Genomic DNA, 16,815 nt, shown 5'->3' with positions numbered 1-16,815 from the left:
TGTACTTCCATCACCATAACCAACTTACATTATGATGGAGAATTTTATGCCTTCTGTTCCCCCTCACCTACCTCAGCCATTTCCCATGGTAACCACCAGTCACTTCTCAGTGTCTATGAGTCTACTCCTATTTTCATTTTGTTTTGTTTTGTATTAGATTACACATATAAATTAAATTGTACAGTTTTTCTCTTCCTGGCTTATTTCACTTATATAATACTGTCCATCCATGCTGTCACAAATGGCAGGATTTCTTTCTTTTTTGTGGCTCAATAATATTCCATTGTGCAGATGTACCATATTTTCTTTATCCATTCATCTATTGATGGACACTTTGGTTGTTTCCATATCTTGGCTACTGTAAATAATATGACCATAAACACAGGGAAGCATATATCTTTTTGAATCAGAGGTTTGTTTTCTTCAGGTTAATTTCTAGAAGTGGAGTTACTGGATCATATGGTATTTCTATTTTTAGATTTTTGAGGAACCTCCATCCTGCTTTCTACAGTGGCTGCACCAATTTACATTCCCACCAACAGTATAGGAGGATTCCCATTTCTCCACATCCTCACCAACACTTGTTATTTCTTGTCTTTTGGATGGTAGCCATTCTGGTTGGTGTGAGGTGCTATCTCATTGTGGTTTTGATTTGTACTTCCCTGATGATTAATGATGTGGAGCATCTTTTCATGTGCCTGTTGGGCATCTGTATTTCTTCTTTGGAGAAATGTCTGTTCAGGTCCTCAGCCCATTTTATCTTTAATTCACTTTTTTTTAAAATTAAGGTATCGTTGATATACTATCTTATGAAGGTTTCTCATGAGCAACATTGTGGTTACTACGTTCATCCATATTATCAAGTCCCCCCAACACACACCCCATTACAGTCACTGTCCATCAGTGTAGTAAGATGTTACAGAGTCATTACTTGTCTTATCCATGCTATACTCCCTTCCCCATGAGGGAAATCATTTGGTACTTGTCTTTCTCTGCCTGGCTTATTTCACTGAGCATATTACCTTCCAGCTCCATCCATGTTGTTACAAATGGTAGGATTTGTTTTCTTTTTATGGCTGGATAATATTCCATTGTGTATATATACCACATCTTTATCCATTCATCTACTGATGGATGCTTAGGTTGCTTCCATATCTTGGCTATTGTAAATAGTGCTGTGATAAACACAGGGGTGCCTATGTCTTTTTCAATCTGGGATCTTGTTTTGTTTGGGTAAATTCCTAGAAGTGGAATTCCTGGGTCAAATGGTATTTCTATTTTTAGTTTTTTGAGGAACCTCCATACTGCTTTCCACAATGGTTGAACTAATTTACATTCCCACCAGCAGTGTAGGAGGGTTCCCCTTTCTCTGCATCTTTGCCAGCATTTATTATTCCTTGTCTTTTGGATGTTGGCCATCCTGACTGGTATGAGGTGGTATCTCATTGTGGTTTTAATTTGTATTTCCTTGGTGATTAGCAATGTGGAGCATCTTTTCATATGCCTGTTGGCCATCTGAATTTCTTCTTTGGAGAAGTATCTGTTCAGATTCTCCACCCATTTTTTAATCAGGTTATTTGTTTTTTTTGAGTGTTGAGGCATGTGAATTCTTTATATATTTTGGATGTTAACTCCTTATTAGATAAGTCATTTATGATTATATTCTTCCTTACTGTAGGATGCATTTTAGTTCTGTTGATGGTGTCCTTTGCTGTACAGAAGCTTTTTAGTCTGATGTCCCATTTGTTCATTTTTGCTCAGCCTATTTTTTAATTGGGTTATTTATTTTTTTGGTGTTGAGGTATATGAATTCTTTATATATTTTGGATGTAACCTGTTATTGGATAAATTATTTATGAATATATTCTCCCTTTTGGTAGGTTGCCTTTTTGATCTGTTGGTGGTGTCCTTTGGTGTGCAGAAGCTTTTTGGTTTGATGTAGTCTCACTTTATTTTTATTTTTGTTTCCCTTGCCTGAGGACAGGTCCAGAAAAAAAAGTTTCTAATGTTGATGTTCAAGACTTAACTGCCTGTGCTTTCTTTTAGGAGTTTTATAGTATCAGGTCTTATATTTAGGTCTTTAATCCACTTTGAGTTTATTTTTGTGTATTGTTTAAGGCAGTGGTCCAGTTTCATTCTCTTGCATGTAGCTGTCCAGTTTCCCCAGCACCATTTATTGAAGAGACTGTCTTTTCCCCATTGTATATTCATGGCTCTTTTATCATACATTACTTGACCGTATATGCATGGGTTAATTTCTGTGCTCTCTATGCTGTTCTAATGATCTTTGGTTTTGTTCTTAGGCCAGTATCATACTGTTTTGATTACTGTAGCTTTTTAGTATAGTTTGAGGTCAGGGAGCATAATACCCCCAGCTTTGTTCTTTCTCAAGTTTGCTTTGGCAAAAGAGTAAAAAATCTGTAACATTTTTCAGTTTGTAATTTTTAAAAATTGATTTAGTTATTTATTATTTGCCACACTGGAAGCTCCATGAGAAAAGGAACCATGTTTTTGTATGCCCAGTCTCTAGCCCAAGGCTCAACATGTTTGGTGCCAGGTCCATATCTGAGGAGTGAATGAATTACTGACTACACACATACACGTTCACACACATTCATACATAAGTATCAAGAAATACAAAGAAATACGTCGATCATACTCAGTGTTAAACTCTACTTTCAGTAGAGGGTTTTTTTTTTTCCCATCTAGATTTTGGAGGAAGCGATAGGCTTAAGTTGAAGAAAGTTGTCTAGGCAATGTTCCAGTTTGGGAGAAAGAAAGGAGTGGCAACAAGAGTTGGGGCAGGAATTAGTAAATCAGTATTGGTAAGACAGATAACTACTTTGTAGATTAGCAATGAAAAAATTTTTTTCTATAAATATGGAGAAGGCTATCAAATGATGGGAAAATTTTTTTTAAGGAGTTAAGGCTAGTCAGATAGTATGAAGTGCCAGAAAATACAGAGAACAGGAATAATATGGTAAAAGCAGTTTGAAAAGGTTGATTCAGGCATTGCTCTTAAGAAGCATGATATGTGAGGCATGGAGATGAGTGATGTAAAGCAATCTATGCTTTTCATTCACCCCTGCTTCTGTGTTTCAGGATTCCAAGGTCCTGAGATGATAGGGAGTTAAAAGCAAGTATTTATAGAACATTATGATTGGATCTCTTTATAGTGAAACTTTTCTTGTTCCACAGCTCTTGGATAAGCACAAGAATACAGAGAGCATGGTGGAGCTTCTGGACTTGTATCAGATGGAGGATGAAGCCTATAGCAGCCTTGCAGAAGCCACAACTGAACTCTATCAGTATTTACTGCAGCCATTCAGAGACATGAGAGAACTTGCCATGCTACGAAGACAGCAGATCAAGGTACTTTTTGAAAAACTAAACAGTAGCCTGCCTGTTTCATAGTTCAGGTCAGCCTGGCTGGCCATGCATCTTAATTACTAGAGGAACTCTTTAAAAATGTAGGTTGGTCCTTTCCCCCCACCCCCCACCCAGCCAGAATCTAGTTCGGTAGGTTTGGGTTACATAGAGCCTGAGCACCTCATTTTAAAACATTATTAAAAGGCGATTCTACTGAGTAGCTAGTTAGAAAAGCCTAGAAAATAAAGTTGTAAGTACATCCAGAGATTCCCATCTTCCCCCCTTTCCTGTACTTCTCTCCCTCTCTTCCTGCCTCCCTTTTAATGTTTTGGATACCGTGTAGTCCTAGGTAGCTTTACCAGCAGTTTTGGAAGCCCTTGTTTTGAAAGTTGTAAGTATTTAATTGTAGAGCTTTAAGATTTTTGACATGTAATTATCATGTGTAAAATATGTATTACATTTTTTGAGGCAAGCATTGAAGGGTGTATTTCTAAAGCTGACCTGAAATCAATGTTACCATGCTTAATTCACATGGAAATGTTGCTGAACTAGGACATTAAAATTGTTTTTGCATAATGGATTAAGTTGGAACAACACTGTATAAGAAATGTATTGAGAATATTAGCAATTATTCTGAGAACTTTATGCTTGCAAACAACAAGTAGTATGTTTGAAAAAATATGACAAGTTAAAGCAAGTTTGTATGTCTTTTTTCCCTTAACTAATGAGTGAGGATATAGGGCAGCACAGACTTAGTCACACAATTTATGCATTCTCCTTTATTAATACTTTTGAAAAATACTGGATTGTCAGTTTTATCATAAACTTGCCATTGTGGTTAAAATGATAACTTGTAACTAAGAAACTTTAGACACTAGAATTCTATATTTTTAAAATAGATACTTGTCTGTTGAGAACTTGATTGAAAGGCAAGGAATGAACTGATAACATGGAGACCCACCTACTTCTAGACTATGCTGCAGTGTTTAGCAGGCACAGTCTATACAGTTAGCACTGACTGTTCAAGTCTGTATACATTTTTACTTTTATACTGATTACATCACGATTTGTATTGAGTATTCACATTAGTATATTGGTTGAACCTACTTGCTAGAATATATTAACCACTAGCATCACTTACTGCTCCAATTTGCCTGGGAAGCATAGTGTAGGAGAGGAATAGACAATGTATTTTTAAATTTAACTCTTGTAAAGGTAAAGTGGTATTTTTCTGTTTGTCCCTAATCAATTATGACTACTATTTTTTTCTCCTTTTTGTGAGCTTTTAAATATTTGTTAGCAAACAACTAGATTTAGTCTGTGAGCTCATACAACATGTCAGACAAGTATGTTAAATAATGCTTTTATATAAAAAAGCTCATTTAATTCTTGAAACAACCCTGTCAGGTGCTATCATTATCCCTACTTGGTAGATACGAAAGCTAATAATAGATTAGATGATGTATATAACTTGTTTATAGCTTGTAAGTGCGGAGTTGGTTCAGTACTCAACTTAAGTGTCTCTCTGATCCCAAAGAATAATTTTATTTCATTTTATTTTACTGGATTATTCATTACTGGTTACTTTTTTAAGTTAGAAAATTCATACCTAGCAATTATAATTGGTTTGATGTAAGGTATTTATTTTAAGTAGTACTAATAACTGTTACTTATTTTGTGTAGTGTTTCTGTGTGGATTTTTGACATAGAAATATTTTAGTTCTTAAGAAGATAACAGCCAAATAACTTATAGTTGGAACATTTGTTTCTGCATTTTGAAATGTAGTTGTATTACTAAGTCAGGCTAGCTTTATTAGTAAAACTATCTCAAATTCTCAAATTAATAAGATATGTTGAGTAACTTTTGTATCAAGATACAGAATTGGTGCCAAACAGAGAGTAAGATTTTGCCTAACAGTAGTGCCATTGGTGCAATGTGTACTGTGTGCCCTGAGCTAATCAGTCACCAATTAAAAAAAACAAAATCATGAGGTAAAATAGGGAAAGCAGTTGAATGTATATTTATATCAACTGTAGTATCAATAATATTAGACTTACACTAGTGTAATATTATTAAGTGCCAATAAGAAGGATGTACATTGGATTGATGTCATCATAAATGCTTTTCTAAGTATTAGCCTACAGTGATTTTTAGTGCAGTGTCCAATTGTCAGTGCTCCCGTGTCCCAGAAGTGATTGCTCTATGTGGATCTGGCAGGACTCATTAACATTTCTGGGAGGACTTTTATTGGGAAGTCTTTCTTTTCATGATGTTCTTTTTGCTACTCATCTCCTATCTGTGTCTTTCTGGGAAATGAAAACCTTAGGCCTAAAAAATTTCAAATTGAACCCTTGAAAAAATATAAGGAGATGAAGCTAAAGCTGTGCTTCTGGAGAAATTTATAGCTTTAAATGCTAATTAGAGAAATAAGTCTAAAATAAGTTATCCAGGCTTTCACTTTAAGAGGCTAGAAAGATGGAGATCAAGTCAGTTACATAAAAGTAAAATTAAGAGTGGGAATTAATGAAAAAGCAAATGGTAGATAAAAATCAAAGAACACAAAACCTGGTTATTTGAAAAATACTAGCAATATGTTTTATAAACCTAGCTAAATAGATCTTTTAAAGAGGGAACTACACATCAATATAGGACTGAAAGTGCAGATACCACCACAGATTCTACAGATAGTAAAGGTTAGTAAGGGAATATGAACTGGTTTGTCCCAGTTAATTCTACAGTGTAGGTGAAATGAACACATTTCTTAGAAAAATACAAATTGTCAAAACAGAAAACTTTTGGTAGCCCTATGTTAACAAGTTGAATTCATAATTTAAAATGTTCCCATAGGGAAAACTCCAGGCCAAAATGATAACATTGGAGGATTTATTAAACATATAAGGAAGAAACAAGACCAATCCTACATAAAGTTAAAAAACAAAGGAGGGACCACTTCCCAACTCATTTTTGATGCCAGCATAATCTTAATATCAAAATCATATGACATTACAGGAAAAAGAGAACTATGGATAAGTATCCCTCATGAATACAGATGTAGTAATCCTATTGTGATTAGTGTTTATCTCAGAAATACAAAGGTGGTTTAATATTCAAAAATAAATCAATGTATCCTACCATATTAGAATAAAGAAAAAAAATCCAATCTATTATTCCTATGGTTGCAGAAAAGCATTTATCAAATATCAATATTCATTGATGAAAAACCAAAGGAAGAGAGGGAACTTCCTCAATCTGATAAAGGGCATGTATGAAAAACCTACTTAACATCATACATGATGGTATATAGACTGAATTCTTTCCCCCTAAGATTGGAAACAGGGCAAGATTGTCTACTTTTACCATGCATTTTGCTGGAGTTTGTAGCCATTTTAGTAAGGAGAGAAAAAGTTAAAAGACACAAATTGTAAAAGACAAACCTCTCCTTATTTTAAGGTCACATGTTCATGTATATAAAAATCCTAAGGAATCTTAGAAAAGCTACTGGAAATAATGTGTAAGTTCAACTAAAAGGTCAGTATTAAAAATTGCATTTTCTCCCCAAAATGCAGAAAACTGGAGCCATAACCTAAAAAAATTGATAAATTGGACTGCACCAAAATCAAACACTCTTTGTTCTTTGAAAGATTAAGAAAACCAGGAGACAAGCCACAGACTGAGAAAATATTCTTGCGATATACCCAAAAAGGGACTGTATAGATAATAAGATAAATTATTAAAAATAAAAAATAATAAATGTATTGTGGGGGTTAAATATTTAATTACAAATATATAAAATATTGGGTGACTAAATATTTAAAATGACACTTGCCAAGATGCTCAACATCATCATAGGGAAATTCAAATTAAAACTATAATGAGATACTGTTACACCCATCAGAGTGAATATAATTAAAAATTTTGGCACTCCCAAGGGCTGGTGAGGATGTAGAGTAACTGGAATTCTCTTACATTGATAGCAGCATTTAATAGTGGTAGAATCACACTGGGAAATAGTTTGGCTGTTTTTTCAAAAGTTAAACATATGTATACCTTATGACTCAGCTGTTTGATTCCTAGTTACTATACAAAAGAAACAAAAACATCTGTTCATAAAAAAAACATATACTAATGCTCATGCCATCTTTATTCACAGTAGCTCCAAACTAGAACAACCAAAATAACAATCAGTAGGTAAATGGATAAGTAAAATGTGGCATTTCCATATCATAGAATAATGCTTGGCAATATAAAAGAAATAAACTATTAATAGGCACAACAACATGGGTAAATCTCAAAGCCATGCTAATTCAAAGAAGCCAGATACAAGAGAGTATGTACTGTCTGAAGGGATGGATGGCAGAGGGGCACGAGAAATCTTTTTGGAGGCGATAGAAATGTTCTGCATCCTGATTGTAGTGGTTGTTTCTTAAGTGTGTATACAGCTACCGAAGCTCATCAATTTGAGCACTTCAGATGGATTCACTTGATTGTATATAAATTAAACCTTAACAAAATAGCTTACAAAAGTTATGCATGGCAAAAGATGCCAGACACAGTATAAACTGTATGATTCCATTTACATGAAATTCTAGAAATGATCGTTCTGATATTTACTGGCAGAAAGCTAAATAGTTTTACTTGGGATGGGTCTGGGGAGATTGAGAGGATGGAACGGGTATAAGAGAATCCTTTTTTGTGGTCATTGATAAGCTCTCAACTTTAATTATAGTGGTTGTTACATCGACATATAAAGTTGTTAATTTATACTTAAAATGGATACATTTTATTGTATGTAAATTATAAGCCAACCAAGTTTTTTTTTTTAAGAAGAATTAGCAGTATGTACAAGTTGATTGAGACACACCCAGAATGAGGTGATCAGCACTGCCTAAAGATATATAGAAAAAGAGGGATTTTCGAGAGCTTCACTATTGAAGATGGATAAGAATTCATTGGGAATTGGGTATGTAAATCTGCATTGGAGATTGGAATTGAGAATATTCCAGATTGATATATAAACAGTAGTGGTACAGTGAACAGGCATAGTACTTAAACTTTTAGTCGCAGTGAATTGTTGAAAGAAATTACTGAATCATTACACCAACCCAGCACCATTTATGGATGCCAGTGGCCTATCAGATTGCAAAGTCTGCTGGTTTAGTCACACTGTATGGTGTGAATTAGTTGGTATGCCTTGGGTTCGAAGGTTTGTACGAGTGGACAGGAAAGGTAGTCAGGGCTAGAATACTATAGCATCTCAAGGATTTTGACCATTCTCAGAAGTGTGACCCTTGGGCTGGCAGTGTCAATATCACCTGGAACCTTATTGGAAATACAGATTCTTGGGCCTCACCTCTGATACCCTCTAGTGAAACTCTAGGGAGGGGCTCAACAATCGTTGTTTTAACAAGCCTTCCAGATGATTATAATAAATACTAAAGTTTGAGAACCCACAAGTCTAATAAAACAAAACAGCTAAGGGATGGAGGATACTGAATTCAAAGTTGCAGTCTCTCTGGGCCTCAATTTCATCATCCATAAAAGGAAATTCAAGCTAGATGATCCTCTCTATAGATATTTAAACCCACTGTCTTAAGAGTCTGGATCAGTTAGTGAGTTGGCCTTCTTGATGTCTTCCTGGAACAACTATAAGCACTTTAAACACATTGTCTAACTTATTTTTAATGCTTGCCAAAAGTAAGTAAGCTGGGAACAAGAAGACATCCTCAGATCTACCCTCCCCTTTGTAGTTGGTCATCTCATTTTACCAATTATCTCCCAATTGAATCTTGAATGTGCCTTCTTCCTCCACCTTCCCTTCCCCCAGGACCAAGCAAATCTGTAGATGTCTGTGTGAAATAGAAAAAGATGCCCATCCCCACCCTCTATCCCAGCAGACAAATTAGAAAAAGGGCCTCTTCTGGGCAGATGTAGCAGTATCCACAGCTTGGCAAAGTGTGGCCTGGATTTCAGTCTCCGCTCTGTCCACTTGGTTGGGTGCAGTTTTTATACACACCATTGGACAACTATATACTGTAGCATGCACACTGGAACTATATAGTGCCACTACTGTACATTAAGGTGCTTATTTCTTACTTGAGCTATTTTTTTTCCCTTAGGTTTCTTTGCCTTTAGATTACTCTTTTCTATTAGAAAATGTATCATTTCAGACTCTTTCCTGAGAATATTACAGTTAATATTTGCTTTGAATATAAAAATGCATGAATAGATGCTGCTGAGTCTAATCATGTCATTCTGTTAATCAGTAGTCACTCCTGGGCCTGGAAAATTTGCATTAAGGGTATTGCTACATAAGTATATTCACAAATTTCCTTGGCATTTCTTTCACCTAAGAATTGGTTTTTATTTCCTTTTTCACTGTCCCAATAAGAGACAGGAATAACACTTAAGTTTCTCATATAAAACCCAGTATCCAAGCAAATGATGTCCTTTATAATAAGTAATTCCACACCAAGAAAATTGTATTTATAAACTAGTCTCACTATCCTGGCTGCCTAAACCAACATACAGATTTTTCCATGTTAAAAACAGGCACTGTTTTCTTTCTGGCCCTGAAATTGAAAACAGAGGTGTCATTGTTTTTAGCACATGATCCAGCTGACCCAGTATTGTACTTCTTCAAATTCGCCAAGTTAGGAAAAGAACTTAGTATCCCAGCTTAATGTCTTAGGTACAATAAACTGTAATCACATTTTGAAAAATAGTTGGCTGCAGCATTAACTACTGCATTTCAGAAGTCAGTTGAAACACAATATAAAAAAACATAGCATGTTTCTGCTTTGGATATTTGAATATATATATATATACACACACACACACTGAAGGTAAAGACAACTTCACAACAAAATACAAGTTATCTTCAGATAATTACCACCATTTTTAAAAATTTGTTTCTCTTTAAAAAGCCATAATGCATGATTTCTCACTTATGTACAGTGTTTACCCATGTAAAGTAGTTCTGTCATAATGATCTGAGTTAAAAATTTAAAAAATTTTGAACTCTGCTTATTCTGTTACTAAATGTCACCCCCTAAGTTGTGCCTGTTGGGTTCTGATTGGAAAATCAAACTAGTTATTTCAACAGAGGTAATTTAATATGAAGAACTGTTAACTAGGTATAAATTGTTAACCAGACAGTTACGAAGGTACCTAAGCTGTTTCCTAACAGTCCTAACAGTTTCAAAATAACCACCGCTTCTGGGACTCCAGGTAAAAAGAGAAGAAGTGGTAATTATTAAATTGTCAGCATAGAGGATGGGCCCTCTGGAGCTAATCTCTGAGGAAGAGGATATGGCTCATCTAGTACTAGTGTGTGTGAGTGCAGTGGAGAGACGCAGACCTCCAGGCACAGGGCACTCGTTGGCTGGTGCTTGTTTGTCTTGAAGAGCATGCAATGAGGCTCAAACTGCAAACTGGATTCTGTTAACTGCTTCAGGAAGGAAATGCAGATGCTGGGATTAAGAAGTGAGTCTGGGATGGTGTTTACAGAAAAAGCAAACAGGAAAGTTGAGTGATCCACATAGGAAGAAACAAATCTCTTCTCCCTCTTCTAATCCTGAAATCTCCTCCAGCCCTTCCTATTGGCAAAGCCTAAATGTGGTTTGCATAGTCCAGCATCACAAGGCAGAAGTCTGAACTTCAAACTTACAGACAAGAATTTACATATATCTTCAAACTTTGAAATTTTGGGGGGAAAACCTAGTAACCTAGTTTATAATCTTAGGTACAATGAACATACAAGTTCTTTATAGAGTGCAAAGTTCAGTCATCTTTTTGTAAAGGACTTCTTTCATAATAATGTACTGAGTAAGAGTTTTATATTTTGGGTGCAGTGTTCAATTTGTTGAATTTATTTTCCATACTTGTGAATACTAATCTTAACTTAGTATTCTAAGTTACTTAGTATTCTAAGTTACTTAGTTACATACTTGTGAATACTAAACTTAAGGTTTTTAAATTGTGTGTTTTAAAATCATAGCTAACCACAACAAATGAGCAAGCTTTGATAGTTTTGTTTTGTTACAGCAAACAAATCTAGTTAAATCTCAGCTTAAGTCTAAATAGGCCACTTAGTGCTAGAATCCCACATGGCTGGCTTCCTATGGCCTGTCAAGTACAGTACAAACTCTTCAGCCTGAAATTTCAAGGCCACCCCATAGTGATTGCAAACTTCTTTTCTAGTCTAATCACCCATTATCTTTGTTTTATCTCAACTGAGGCCAAACTGAACTGTTCTCTGTTCCTTATTGAGCACTGAACTTACCTGCCTCTAGGCTTTTCCTAAGGTTAATTCTTGCCTACAGCATGCCCATGTACTCCATTCGTACCTGTCAAGATGCTATACCTTCGAGTTACTGAGGAGGAGCCAAGATGGTGGCGTGAGTAGGGCAGTGGAAATGTTCTCCCAAAACCATATATATTTTTGCAAATACAACAAATACAACTATTCCTAAAAGAAAGACCAGAGGATACAGTACAACAGCCAGGCTACATCTACATCTGTGAGAACTCAGCATCTAACGAAGGGGGTAAGATACAAGCTGTGACCCAGCAGGACCCGAGCGCTCCCCCCACCCCAGCTCACCAGTGGGAGGAAAAGAATCAGCGGGGAGGGAGTGGAAGCCCAGGACTGCTAAATACCCAGCCCTAGTAATTGGCACTGGGAGCGCAGACACACATTGCATGCTGTGCTGGATATTAGAGAAACAGAAAAGTAAAATCTGCGAGTGGGTCCCTGCAGCCAGCTCCCCTGGGAAAAAAGAAAAGCGAGTGCATTTTGAAAGTCTTAAAGGTATAGGGGCTTAACAGCTGGACGCAATCGTCCCGGCACGCTCAGCCCAGCAGGCTGTGAATCCTGAGGGACTTCAGGCAACCTAACACCCTGGTGGCAGTGCAGCTCTGAAGCCCCTCACTGCGATAAGCAGCCTGCCATTTGTTCCCCTGGGCCGGCTCGGCCCTGCCACAGCGGCGGAGCAGCCAGAGAACGGCCATGCCCACAGTAGCCACCCAGAGTCTCCTCCTAGAGCTCAGCTGCCTGGGTTAGACCAAGAGGGTGCTGCTGGCACACAGCTGAAGGGGCAGCACAGGCAGAAGGGGCACCGTTCTCACAGGAGAACACACCCGGTGCACCTGCCACTCCCCGCAGGGCTCTGGGCTACCCCAAGGGATGCAACGCCCCGGCAGCTCGGGATTAACCTGGAGACTGCTCCCAGTGTGCGGGTAACCAACACAGGCAGCGGAGAAGGGCAAGATGACCAGCAAGCAGGAAGGGACTTTGTTCTCCCAGCTGACACATGCACCACCTTGCCTACGACTACCTCTATTGCCATGAAAAGGCAGAAGAATTTGGTCCAGTCAAGAATTACCCAGAAAAGCTCCAAGAGAGAGCTTGGGGAAATAGATATAACCAATCTTCCTAAAAAAGAATTCAAAATGAAGGTCATGACCATGCTGATGGACCTGAAGAGAAATATGCAAGAGCAAAGGGATGAAGTTAGGAGGGAGATTACAGAAATGAAACAATCTCTGGAAGGACTTAAGAGCCGACTGGATGATGTGTAAGAGACTGTTAATGGAATAGAAATCAGAACAGGAATACAGAGAAGCTGAGGCAGAGAGAGATAAAAGGATCTCCAGGAATGAAAGAATATTAAGAGAACTGTGTGGCCAATGCAAACGGAACAATATTCGCATTATAGGGGTACCAGAAGAAGAAGAAGAGAGAAAAAGGGATAGAAAGTGTCTTTGAAAAATAATTGCTGAAAACTTCCCCAAACTGGGGGAGGAAATAGTCTCTCAGACCATGGAAGCCCACAGATCTCCCAACACAAGGGACCCAAGGAGGACAACACCAAGACATATAATAATTTCAATGGCAAAGATCCAAGACAAGGACAGAGTATTAAAGGCAGCCAGAGAGAGAAAAAAGGTTACCTACAAAGGAAAACCCATCAGGCTATCATCAGACTTCTCAACAGAAACCTTACAGGCCAGAAGAGAATGGCATGATATATTCAATGCAATGAAACAGAAGGGCCTTGAACTAAGAATACTGTATCCAGCACAGTTATCATTTAAATATGAAGGAGAAATTAAACAATTTCCAGACAAGCGAAAGTTGAGGGAACTACCCTCCCACAAACCACCTCTACAGGCTATTTTAAAAGGACTGCTCTAGATAGAAGCATTCCTAAGGCTAAATAGATGTCACCAGAGAAAATAAAATCACACCAAAGAAAGCAGACCAACCAAATACTAACTAAAGGCAAAAAATAAAATCAACTTTTCACAAAAGCAGTCAAAGGAAACACAAAACAGTACACAACAAAACATTTAACATATAAAGAATGGAGGAGGAATAAGAAGGGAGAGAAATAAAGAATCATCAGACTGTGTTTATAACAGCTTAAAAAGCAACATAAGTTAGACAGATAGATAGTAAAGAAACTACCCTTGAACCTTGGTAACCACAAACCTAAAGCCTGCAATGGCAATAAGTACATACCTATCGATAATCATCCTAAATGTAAATGATCTGAATGCATTAATCAAACAACATAGACTCACTGAATGGATAAAAAAACAAGACCCATCTATATGCTGCTTACAAGAGACTCACCTGAAACCTAAAGACATACACAGACTAAAAGTCAAGGGACGGAAAAAGATATTTCATGCAAACAATAGGGAGAAAAAAGCAGGTGTTGCAGTACTTGTATCAGACAAAATAGACTTCAAAACAAAGAAAGTAACGAGATTAAGAAGGACATTACATAATGATAAAGGGGTCAGACCAACAAGAGGATATAACCATTATAAATACATATATACCTAATACAGGAGCACCAACATATGTGAAACAAATACTAACAGAATTAAAGGAGGAAATAGAATGCAATGCATTCATTCTAGGAAACTTCAACACACTACTCACTGCAAAGGACAGATCCACCAGACAGAAAATAAGTAAGGACACAGAGGCACTGAACAACACACTAGAACAGATGGGCCTAACAGACATCTACAGAACTCTACATCCAAAAGCAACAGGATACACATTCTTCTCAAGTGCGCATGAAGTATTTTCCAGAATAGACCACATACTAGGCCACAAAAAGAGCCTCAGTAAATTCAAAAGGATTGAAATTCTACCAACCAACTTCTCAGACCACAAAGGTATAAAACTAGAAATAAATTGTACAAAGAAAGCATAAAGGCTCACAAACACATGGAAGCTTAACAACATGCTCCTAAATAATCAATGGATCAATGACCAAATTAAAATAGAGATCAAGCAATATATGGAGACAAATGACAACAACAGCACAAAGCCCCAACTTCTGTGGGACACAGCAAAGGCAGTTCTAAGAGGGAAGTATATAGCAATCCAAGCATATTTAAAGAAGGAAGAACAATCCCAAATGAATAGTCTAAAGTCACAATTATTGAAACTGGAAAAAAGAAGAACAAATGAGGCCCAAAGTCAGCAGAAGGAGGGACATAATAAAGATCAGTGAAGAAATAAATAAAATTGAGAAGAATAAAACAATAGGAAAAAAATTAATGAAACCAAGAGCTGGTTCTTTGAGAAAATAAACAAAATAGATAAGCCCCTAGGCAGACTTATTAAGAGAAAAGGAGAATCTACACACATCAATAGAATCAGAAATGAGAAAGGAAAAATCACGATGGACCCCGTATAAATACAAAGAATTATTAGAGAATACTATGAAAATCTATATGCTAACAAGCTGGAAAACCTAGGAGAAATGGACAACTTCCTAGAAAAATACAGCCTTCCAAGACTGACCAAGGAAGAAACAGAAAATCTAAACAGACCAATTACCAGCAAAGAAATTGAATCGTTGATCAAAAACTATCCAAAAACAAAACCCCGGGACCACATGGATGCACCGGTGAATTTTATCAGACATACAGAGAAGACATCATACCCATTCTCCTTAAAGTTTTCCAAAAAATAGAAGAGGAGGGAATACTTCCAAACTCATTCTGTGAAGCCAGTATCACTCTAACACCAAAACCAGGCAAAGAACCCACCAAAAAAGAAAATTAAAGACCAATATCCCTGATGAACATAGAAGCAAAAATACTCAACAAAATATTAGCAAACTGAATTCAAAAATACATCAAGAGGATCGATCATACACCATGATCAAGTGGGATTCATCTCAGGGATGCAAGGATGGTACAACATTCGAAAATCCATCAACATCATTCACCACATCAACAAAAAGGACAAGAAGCGCATGATCATCTTCATAGACACTGAAAAAGCATTTGACAATATTCAACATCCATTCATGATAAAAATTCTCAACAAAATGGGTATAGAGGGCAAGTACCTCAACATAAGGCCATATATGACAAACCCACAGCCAACATCATACTTAACAGTGAGAAGCTGAAAGCTTTTCCTCTAAGATCGGGAACAAGACAGGGATGCCCACTCTTCCCATTGTTATTCAACATAGTACTTGAGGTCCTAGCCATGGCAATCAGACAAAACAAAGAAATACAAGGCATCTAGATTGGTAAAGAAGAAGTCAAACTGTCACTATTTGCAGATGACATGTTATTGTACATAAAAAATCCTAAAGACTCCATTCCCAAACTACTAGAACTAATATCTGAATGCAGCAAAGTTGCAGGATACAAAGTTAATACACAGAAATCTGTTGCTTTCCTATACACTAACAATGATCTAGCATAAAGAGAAATCAGGAAAACAGTTCTATTCACAATTGCATCAAAAGGAATAAAATACTTGTGAGTAAACCTAACCAAGGAAGTGAAAGACCTATACCCTGAAAACTACAAGATACTCTTAAGAGAAATTAAAGAGGACACTAACAAATGGAAACTCATCCCATGCTTTTGGCTAGGAAGAATTAATATTGTCAAAATGGCCATCCTGTCTAAAGCAACCTACAGATTCAGTGCAATCCCTATCAAAATACCATCAGCATTCTTCAACAAACTGGAACAAATAGTTTTAAAATTTATATGGAACCACAAAAGACCCCGATAGCAAAGCAATCCTGAGAAGGAAGATTAAAGCAGGGGGGATCTCACTTCCCAACTTCAAGCTCTACTACAAAGCCACGGTAATTAAGACAATTTGGTACTGGCACAGGAACAGACCCATAGACCAGTGGAACAGAATAGATAGTCCAGATATTAACCCAAGCATATATGGTCAATTAATATACAATAAAGGAGCCATGGACATACAGTGGGGAAATGACAGCCTCTTCAACAGTTGGTATAGGCAAAACTGGACAGCTGCATATAAGAGAATGAAACTGGATCATTGTCTAACCCCATATACAAAAGTAAATTTGAAATGGATCAAAGACCTGAATGTAAGTCATGAAACCATAAAACTCTTAGAAAAAAATTTAGGCAAA

At 36.8% G+C, this 16,815-nt stretch overlaps 1 protein-coding gene across 1 annotated transcript in view; it reads left to right on the top strand.

Annotated features, from left to right (window-relative positions):
* Positions 1–16,815, top strand: part of JMY (junction mediating and regulatory protein, p53 cofactor) — a 114,385-nt gene that overhangs the window by 47,486 nt on the left and 50,084 nt on the right. The window contains exon 2 of the mRNA XM_036914149.2: positions 3,199–3,372. Within this exon, the coding sequence (XP_036770044.2) occupies positions 3,199–3,372 (174 nt within the window). The remainder of the gene's footprint in view (positions 1–3,198; positions 3,373–16,815) is intronic.

The sequence above is a fragment of the Manis pentadactyla genome, chromosome 2 (genome assembly GCF_030020395.1).
Source record: "Manis pentadactyla isolate mManPen7 chromosome 2, mManPen7.hap1, whole genome shotgun sequence".
Taxonomy (NCBI): Eukaryota; Metazoa; Chordata; class Mammalia; order Pholidota; family Manidae; genus Manis; species Manis pentadactyla.
Note: the sequence above shows the minus strand (reverse complement) of the source record. Positions and strands in the feature narration are given on the sequence as shown.